The following is a 9011-nucleotide window of genomic DNA, read 5'->3' on the forward strand; positions in this document are numbered from 1 at the left end:
GGTTCTGATCTGTTGTTGCTGTAGTAACCGAAGCACGAGCTGTAAAGGCACAACCCTCTTCCGGAAAGGGGGCGGGGATCAGCAGCTCATTTGTATTTAAAGAGAGATGCACAAAATCAGTGTGTTTTTGATTTCACCCAAAAAGAGGCGTTTATAGGATGGTATAATACATGATCTTTGGGGTATTATGAACTGAATCTTCACAGACACATTCTGAGGACACCTGAGACTTATATTACATCTTGTAAATAGGGGTATAATAGGTCTCCTTTAATGCACTATGAACTAACATGAACAAATAATGAGCATTTGTATTTTTATTAACTAACATGAACAAAGAAAAGAAAATATATTGTTAATTGTTTGTTCTTGATACTGAATGCATTAACTAATGTTAACAAATGGAGCCTTATTGTAAAGTTTTACTATTCCATTTATATGAATGGATTCCCCTATTCCGTCCACATTGCATCACCATAATTATCAAACTCTACGTTCCAGTAAAACGATTATAATCATGAAGTACCCTATAAAGTTAGGCCTTAACCTAACCCTAAAATCTAGTTTATTTCATATTGTTCCTGGACTGATAAGGATACTGTTCCAGGAACAGGCCCTACTTGTGAGTTTTCAGGAGTTTAAAGTAGAGAGGATTAGTACGTACATATTCTGGGATCCCATGTGATGTACGTGAGATTTTTGCTCACAGTGGTGACGAAGTAAAACAGGAAGATGACCAGCACAATGAGAGGACTGATGAGACTCCAGGTCGCCTGCCAGAAGATGTTGGGCTTGTGGCCGATCATGAACTTGATATCGTCATTGAATCTGCTCAGAGAGACAGAACATATCAACAGGTTTGCATTCATAGTTTTACCAGGTTTACCGCATGTGTTCTGTATCTGAGGAATCTTGAGTCTCACCGGTCGATCCCGTAAATGTACGACACCGCTACCATCTCACAGAATGCAATGATCAGCAAGGGAATCGAACCAGCGAAGCTGTCAAACAAAGCAAGCCAGTAATCACCAGAACCCTGGGCAAATATTATAGCAAACCCGAAAGAGACGAGGCACACCAGACCTGAAACACTGACACAAGCTGAGACTTTAGAGGTGTTTTAATACACATACAGTTGATTAATTTTAATGAAGAAAGTAGACTGTCAGGTTTATCGAAGTTAGCTGTGCACTAGTCTCGCAGAGAACAGTGTTATAGCCACAACAAAAATGGTTCAATTTTAATTTAATCAATCAATCGTGCAGCCTTAATGGATACTATACTGATGTCTCAGATCTAGTGTAGACGTGACTTAAGTATCCTGGACAACTGAATTATATCCAGTGGTTTCAACCCGTTATGCATTAAACACAATTACCACCGTTGATTCAATCTGCACTGAAACCACAGAATTGTACCTGTATAGACCTCTTTAGGCCAACTCTTTGGGAAGATGTTCAAGTCTTGGAGTGGCGCCACCACCCCCTCAACACTGCCAAACATGGTAGACATTCCGAGGCAGAAGAGCATGATGAAGAAGAGCACTGCCCAGAGAGGAGAGACGGGCATCTTGGTGATAGCCTCAGTGAAGACGATGAAGGCCAGACCTGTTCCCTCAACTCCCTGTACACAGAAGTGACCACCAGTGACGGTTGTGGTTCAACAAGATTTGCAACCCTAAAGAGCTGCATGGTTTGCACTTGGTATTAAGATGAAAGTGTTTGAATGGAAAGTTGGAGGCCGTGAGGCCTTGATTTACAAGAGATGGTGCTGGACTGGAAAACTGACCTGACTAAGGAACGTCTGCATGTCACAGTTCTTCAGGTTGAGTTCCTGCAAGATGTCTGGTGCTGTGCTGTTGAGATTCTGGATAAATGAGTCATAGTTGCTCTCTGTGATGTTTCCCTCAGGTAGATCAAACACGTTCAGCAATGTCAGGATATTTCTGTGCAAAAAAACATAAGTTCAGGATCTTAAAAGGAATACTTCACCCCAAAAATCAAAGTTACGTCATTATGAAATTGCATGCTTGAAAAGGCACGCTTTTTTCCTCCATAGTCCCAAGGATCGCCTCTGCTGACCACTGTCTCATCCATCTGGTCCCTTCCTACAGACAGAAGCTGAAAGCTGTTAAGCCTGTGGTTAAGTGTGTTAAAATATGGTCACCCAAGGCTATTGAAGAGCTGAGAGGCTGCTTGGATTCCACTAGTTGTGATATTTTCAAATCTGCGAAATGACAAATTGGATGACTTTGCTGGACTCATGTATTCCAACCAAGACCAGTTACAGGTTTAAAAACAATGAGGTAGTTAAGGCTGCCAAGCTACAATACAAGGAAAAACTAGAGCATCAGTTAACTACAAATGACTGTTCATCTGTGTGGAATGGCCTTCGGTCTATTATAAACTATAAACCTGGTTTAGTGGTGGTGGCATACTGGGCTAAAGCACATAACTGGTAATCAGAAGGTTGCTGGCTCGATCCCCACGGCCTCCACCATTGTGTCCTTGAGTAAGACACTTAACTCCAGGTTGCTCCGGGGGGATTGTCCCTGTAATAAGTGCACTGTAAGTCGCTTTGGATAAAAGCATCTGCCAAATGCATAAATGTAAATGTAAACCTTAGTCCCTAGTCACTGAAATAGACCCCTCCCTTCCAAACCAGCTAAACAGAATTTATTCAAGATTTTAAGGTGATGGGAAACCTTTGCATACTCTTCCAATTCCACTCAGTGTTCTCAAATATTTAATACCCCCACACCAGTACTTTCTGCAACCAACATGTCATGCTCTCCACTTACTCTGTCAGTCCCTCAAGTCTGCAATATACTTAGAAAGCAGAAGATAGGGGGCCTGGGTAGCTCAGCACGTGAAGACGCTGACTATCACACCTGGAGTAGCAAGTTTGAATCCAGGGCATGCTGAGTAAATCCAGTCAGGCTTCCTAAGCAACCAGTTGTCCAAAAAGGGGGTGCGTATCAACAGGTTAACCCCTGTGCGACCTTTGGGACATTTCTGTCTTTTTTATTCTTTTTTTTTTGTACTGTATTGCAGTACAGGAGATCAGAAAAGTATCAAAAAATCTCTTAAACCGTTGTTGTGTCGAGTTGTTTTGAGGCATAGAAACAAAAACAGAATGAGCCAAACCGTATTGAAATGTAGAGTTCCTGTAAAGCCACGGATCAGGGGTCTTTGGCCAAAAGAGTCTTTGGGCATTGACCTTTAATTTCAGAGTTGTTCTTGCCCAGTAAATGACTTGTTAGTGATCAAGGTTTTGTCATGCATTATCGCTTGACAGTTTAATAGCGGTCATGAGCACTTACCCATTGAGGCAGTCGTCAAACCGCTCCGTCGCTCTGAAGCCGATGATGGAGTAAATTACAATGGCGGAGTAGATGGATGTGCAGCCATTTATTATTGAGATGATAACAGCATCCTGTTCACAGCTATTACTGCAAAGACAGAATGGAAGATAAGTCATTATCCTTCAGATCTTGTGTTTGTGTGGCTGACAGTTCTCAGACATGAACCTGCATGTATTTGATCTTTGTAATGAAGGACTGAAGATGCTCACTGCACAGAGTTGTAGCTGGAGAAAGAGATGAGACCTCCGAAAGCCAGAGAGAAGGAATAAAACACCTGAGCACCTGCGTCCAGCCACGTCGACGGATTCAACAGTTCATCCAGCTACAGAGGACACAATCAGTAACATATAATTGGGTTTTTTTAGATATTTGTGTTTTTCTCTCTTGAAGTCAACTTGAAATGGCATTCGTTACCCATTTTATGTCTGTAGTGCAATGTAGTTCTGTGGATGTGCAATTAGAAACAATGCGGTGTGGGACTTGATTTTATGGATCAGGGGCGGAGCCAGGAGTTTTTCAAAGGGGTGTCCAGGCAGGGGCAAGCAATCAGTCTGTGGTGGCACAGAAATGTTCGGGCAGCATTTTTATATCGTCGGACTGTGGGGGGCCGGTGGAGTGGAGGTGGATACAAGGACACGCGGGATGGAGAGGTGCGGCGACCTTGGTGTGCGCACATGTTAAGTTTGTACATTTGTACAGAGATGATTTCACCTCTAAAGAACTAACTTGACTTAAACCGCAATTGCGTGTGGGGTGGCCAATGGGGTGGCCAGGCTTCGGTCCGTGGTGGCCACGGCTACCCCCTAGCTCCGCCACTGATCAGAGGTGACAGATGGTCATGTCACAGGATCAATATGTATCCCAATGGGGTCTGGGTATCTCAGCGAGTATTGGCGCTGACTATCACACCTGGAGTCGCGAGTTTGAATCCAGGGCGTGCTGAGTGACTCCAGTCAGGTCTCCTTAGCAACTAAATTGGCCGGTTGCTAGGTAGGGTAGAGTCACATGGGGTAACCTCCTCGTGGTCACTATAATGTGGTTCTCGCTCTCGGTGGGGCGTGTGGTGAGTCGTGTGTGGATGCCGCGGAGAATAGCATGAGTCTCCACACGCGATACGTCTCCACGCTAACGCGCTCAACAAGTCACGTGATAAGATGCATGGACTGATGGTCTCAGACGTGGAGGCAACTGTGATTTGTCCTCCGCCACCCAGTTTGAGGCGAGTCACTACGCCACCACGAGGATTTGGAGCACAATGGGAAACGTGCTTTCAAATACTGAGTTCAAAATCATTTATATATATATATATATATATTTTTTTTTTTATGCATCAATTTTGTCTTTAATATGAATATTTAATGAAACGTTTGGCCATCAAAGTCACGTGGTGTAACAAACATGTAGGTTGCCATCTAAACAAATCCGAGTTTCTATAGATAGTCCAACACAACTGGCATGAGGGTGAGTAAATGATGACTTTTGGGTGAACTGTTCCTTTAATATGTAATTACAAATGATCAAGACAATCATCATCACTGCACTTATGATCATCAATGTGTATTACTGTATATCAATGGCTGCATCTTCATTTCATGCCGACTTTAAGCGAGCTCTTCGGTCACTCAGTATGCACTAGGGATACTTACGTCTGGTGTAAACAGGAACTTGATTCCACTCACGGATCCTTTGAGGGTCAGTCCTCTGATCAGGAAGATCGTCAGGACCAGGTAAGGCAGTGTGGAGGTGATATACACCGCCTGAGAAGAGAGGAACCCCACACGACCTCAGGACAGGCTTGTAGATCTATATACCGCACTGATACTATCTAATGTGCACGTGGAAATATTCTTTATTGTCCTGGCAATCAGTGTGCTGTAATTGGCTCTCTGTTAATGAGAAAATTATTAAGGATTCATTATAGTCATCAGTTCGGTATCTTTACACCTCGCTGACGTTTGCCCTCATTACATCATTGTGTAGAGCTTGTTTCAGTTTCCTCAGATTATCAGATTTATGAGGAGTTGTGTTGACTAGTGCTGATGAAAAACACCAGCTGATCTAAGATCCTGTGCTCTACATACTACTGAACCGTAACAACAACCACAGCATGATATCTGGCCAGAGATGGGCTTTATTTACACTTGAATGAGTTAACCCTTGTTTAACATGATCATGGGTAATCTTGTTCTATGTTTCAGGTAATCAGGTTTACCAGCATTGTTTTTACATGCTTTTTTTTTATTGTCCGTGGTTAAAAGTGACCTGAGAACAGGGTTTTAAACATTAACCTAGGATAAATTATACACTTAAATAATAATAATAAAAATTCCTCAAGCTCTTGTTGCCATAAATTCACTGTATAAAATACAGTAACAATGTTTCAGGCATTACAGGATGTCGTTTTTGTGCCTGTATATTTTACAGTTCTCTACCGTATCAAATGTTAGTAGTCACAGAGGAACTTCTGGGATCACCCAATTATTGTTTGTCACTGTAATTGTAACAATAGTTTCCTGTTTTGTGTTCGTGCCGTTCTAAACTAAAGTGTAAGAGTAGTGCAGATGTGTTAAGAGCTGATGTTTGTGAGTAATATGAGCAGTTGGTGACGTGAAGTGAAGCTGCGTCAGTCATTGTTTACGTACAACAGCGTTCCACAATCGCTCATATTACTACTACACAACCAAAGCTGGGATATAACTTTAAACGAACAACTTCAGCATTACAGCTCATCACAGCTGAGTATATCTATATATTTATCTATATATATGTATGTATGTATGTGTGTGTGTGTGTGTGTGTGTGTGTGTGTGTGTGTATGTATGTATGTATATATATATATGTGTGTATATATATATATATATATATATATATATATATATATATATATATATATATATAATTTTTTAATTTTTTTTATTGTTATGGCTGTCAATTAAAATTATTAATCAAATTAAATTGTGTGCTGATTAATTAATCATTAATCATATACCAATATTTACTGAGAAAAGCCCCCAAATAAAGGCAATTTTATAATTAAAATAATTATAAATATAATAAATAGGCCTAATAAATAATTGTATAATAATAAATTAATATATTTACAATTCAGATAATACAAATACATTATATCATAATTACATCATATTGTAAAAACAGACAAGCATTAAAAGTCCATTGTTGTCTGTTTTATTTCCATAACGCTATTATTATTATGTTGGTCTAAACTTGTGTGTCTGACTTTTTCGTTTGCGTCTCGTTTCACTAGTTTTCTGCACCTCTAGTCATGAGCGTAGCCTAACGTAGTTTGAGAGATATTGCTGTAAAATTGCTTGAATTATCTAGTTAAACATTTCATTTTTAACTGTACACGATAAGAACCAATTCAGTTTTTTTACCTTTGCGTTTTCACGATCTTTTCCCGTTAAATTTGTAAATATTTTTCACCGAGAAAGTGCTGGTCTACGGTACCTTCCCGGTGGTCTCGATTCCTCTCAGACAGCAGACCCAGAGCAGTGTCCGGCTCGTTATGAAAGAAACAATTAAATAAAGACCCTTACATTATATTATATTCAGTATAAATAAATGAAATAAATTAAATTACTGCACTGAAATGTGTCTACAAAAACACCAAGAGCCAGAGAAAGCGAACAAAAATTCTTTTTTTCTAGAAGTTAGATTAGTTGGAAAACCTTTGTCTATCCTGCTTAGTTGTATCAGTAACACTTGTTGTCTATAGCCTACATTAACATTTTAAAGCATTTCTAAACCTTGGTTAAGTACATTTCTACAGCCCTATTCATTGCATAAAAGTAATATAATGAGAGAGAATGATAAGTATAGGCTACTTAGCCTAAATGAATAGACCTATTTATCCTATTTTATTTAAAGAAATATATAATTCATGAATTCTTGATTTAGTAGTAGGCTACACAACTGTACAAATGGTAGCTAATGTTTACAAAAATGTTTTATTTTTTGTTTTTGGTTGTACTGTGTTTTCCTTTGATGCATTAGAACAAAGTGTGAAGAAAACAACAAAATAAATGAAAAAACACGCCATGAGGTTTATTAATGTTCACGAGAAGGGCAAAATATGTGATAGGCTAAATTAATGCTTTGTTAATGTTTTTTTATTTCGTTTTGAAGACAAAAAATGAGAACACAAATTTTTTGACCTGGTGGTGAGGCCATAATTAGCACGCCATCAAGTGCACCGGGCAGCGCGAGTTACCATACGCAGGTGTGTTACACTTATTTTAATGTTAGGTTCACGAGACCGTGATTTCTTTCATTGAAATGTTGTGTATTATATATTAACAGTGACACGGGGGCCAGGAGGTGTTGCAGCAGGCTTTGTGGGCGCTGTTAGGCTTCATGCGACCCATTGCTGGTCCTGTGAATTAGGATTACCTGCATCCGGTATTCATTATTCGAACTGGAGCGCTTCTGAACGGAGTTGTATTCTCCTCTGCAAGCTGTCTTCGACCATTCCTCTGCCTTTTATTGGAACGTGCGTGCGTGTGTGTAACATGCTCCATGATTGATGCGTTCTTTTAATGTTTGTATATTTAAAAGATACCAGTTTTGCATTTTATTGTATGTATTGAGGAATAAAATCTGTTTTACAATTGATGTATCTGTGGATCCCCGGCCAATTTCCGGGGTGGCGTAATCGGTTTAGTGCCATAATTGGCACTGCAGTAAACTCTTGAGCGCATACTTGCCACACTTTTATGGGTAGAGGGGTGCACAGTCGTCATGAGAGGCTCACATCTGAGAAAAACTCTTTTGTGTTTACTCTAAATTAATTTTTGTGGTAATCCATATTATACCACAAATGCTGTCGATTGAGATTTACTTGTATTGAACCCGGAATATTCCTTTAAATATTTTACTGCTTTTAGAACAGTTTTATCTGCACTTTATATTACAACCTTTATTTTGTCAAATGTGTTTTGCACAATGCTCTACAATATGAAATGTTACGTTACATCATATAATAGAGCAAGAAGTGAAACATCTGATAAGTTGATAACTGTTGATTAATAATAAACATTTGTGTAATTGATTTATAATCTTACAGTTACTGAGATCTTGCCCTTGTGACAAATTCCCAGTGTGAACTAGTGAACGTCTCCCCTATACTGTAACTCATTTGTGACAGAATAAAGCCCAATGCTATAAAGAGTGAAATATACATACATTATTTTAATATTTATTGTCCCTCAGTTGAACAACAGATTTTGCCCCTGACGAAGTTTTATTAAAGGTTAGTGATACTTGTTTACCAAGGAGACAACTGTCAATGTATGCATGAGATGAAATATGACACGTGTGTAAACAACAACAACAACAACAAAAGAAAGCTAACTTTATCATGTTAAGCAGGACAGATTAACTGCTGTAGCTAATAACTACTTTATAAGACTTTTTATAATATTAAACATGATAATGATGACAAAGAAAGGTTTTTGGTTTTGAACTTAATTTTTTTTTTTTTATTAATCACAAAACATAAAAGCAATACAGATAAACATGGAAAAAAACAAAACAAAAAAGACAAAGATACACGAATAAAACTAATTTGTCAGGGTAAGGAAAAAAAAAAAAAAAAAAAACAGGACAATGCAATGCATTTACTTTAAGA

At 39.0% G+C, this 9011-nt stretch overlaps 1 protein-coding gene across 1 annotated transcript in view; it reads right to left on the bottom strand.

Moving 5' to 3' along the window:
- LOC127650794 (sodium-dependent neutral amino acid transporter B(0)AT1-like) overlaps nt 1-7780 on the bottom strand; it is a 9921-nt gene extending 2141 nt beyond the window's left edge. The window contains exons 1-9 of the mRNA XM_052136432.1: nt 7775-7780; nt 6833-6916; nt 5011-5121; nt 3574-3686; nt 3323-3451; nt 1789-1945; nt 1419-1623; nt 924-1083; nt 669-828 (exon numbers count right to left, since the gene is read on the bottom strand). Of these exons, the coding sequence (XP_051992392.1) occupies nt 669-828; nt 924-1083; nt 1419-1623; nt 1789-1945; nt 3323-3451; nt 3574-3686; nt 5011-5121; nt 6833-6916; nt 7775-7780 (1125 nt within the window). The remainder of the gene's footprint in view (nt 1-668; nt 829-923; nt 1084-1418; nt 1624-1788; nt 1946-3322; nt 3452-3573; nt 3687-5010; nt 5122-6832; nt 6917-7774) is intronic.
- Nucleotides 7781-9011: the final 1231 nt, after the last annotated feature.

The sequence above is a fragment of the Xyrauchen texanus genome, chromosome 10, assembly GCF_025860055.1.
Source record: "Xyrauchen texanus isolate HMW12.3.18 chromosome 10, RBS_HiC_50CHRs, whole genome shotgun sequence".
Classification (NCBI taxonomy): Eukaryota; Metazoa; Chordata; class Actinopteri; order Cypriniformes; family Catostomidae; genus Xyrauchen; species Xyrauchen texanus.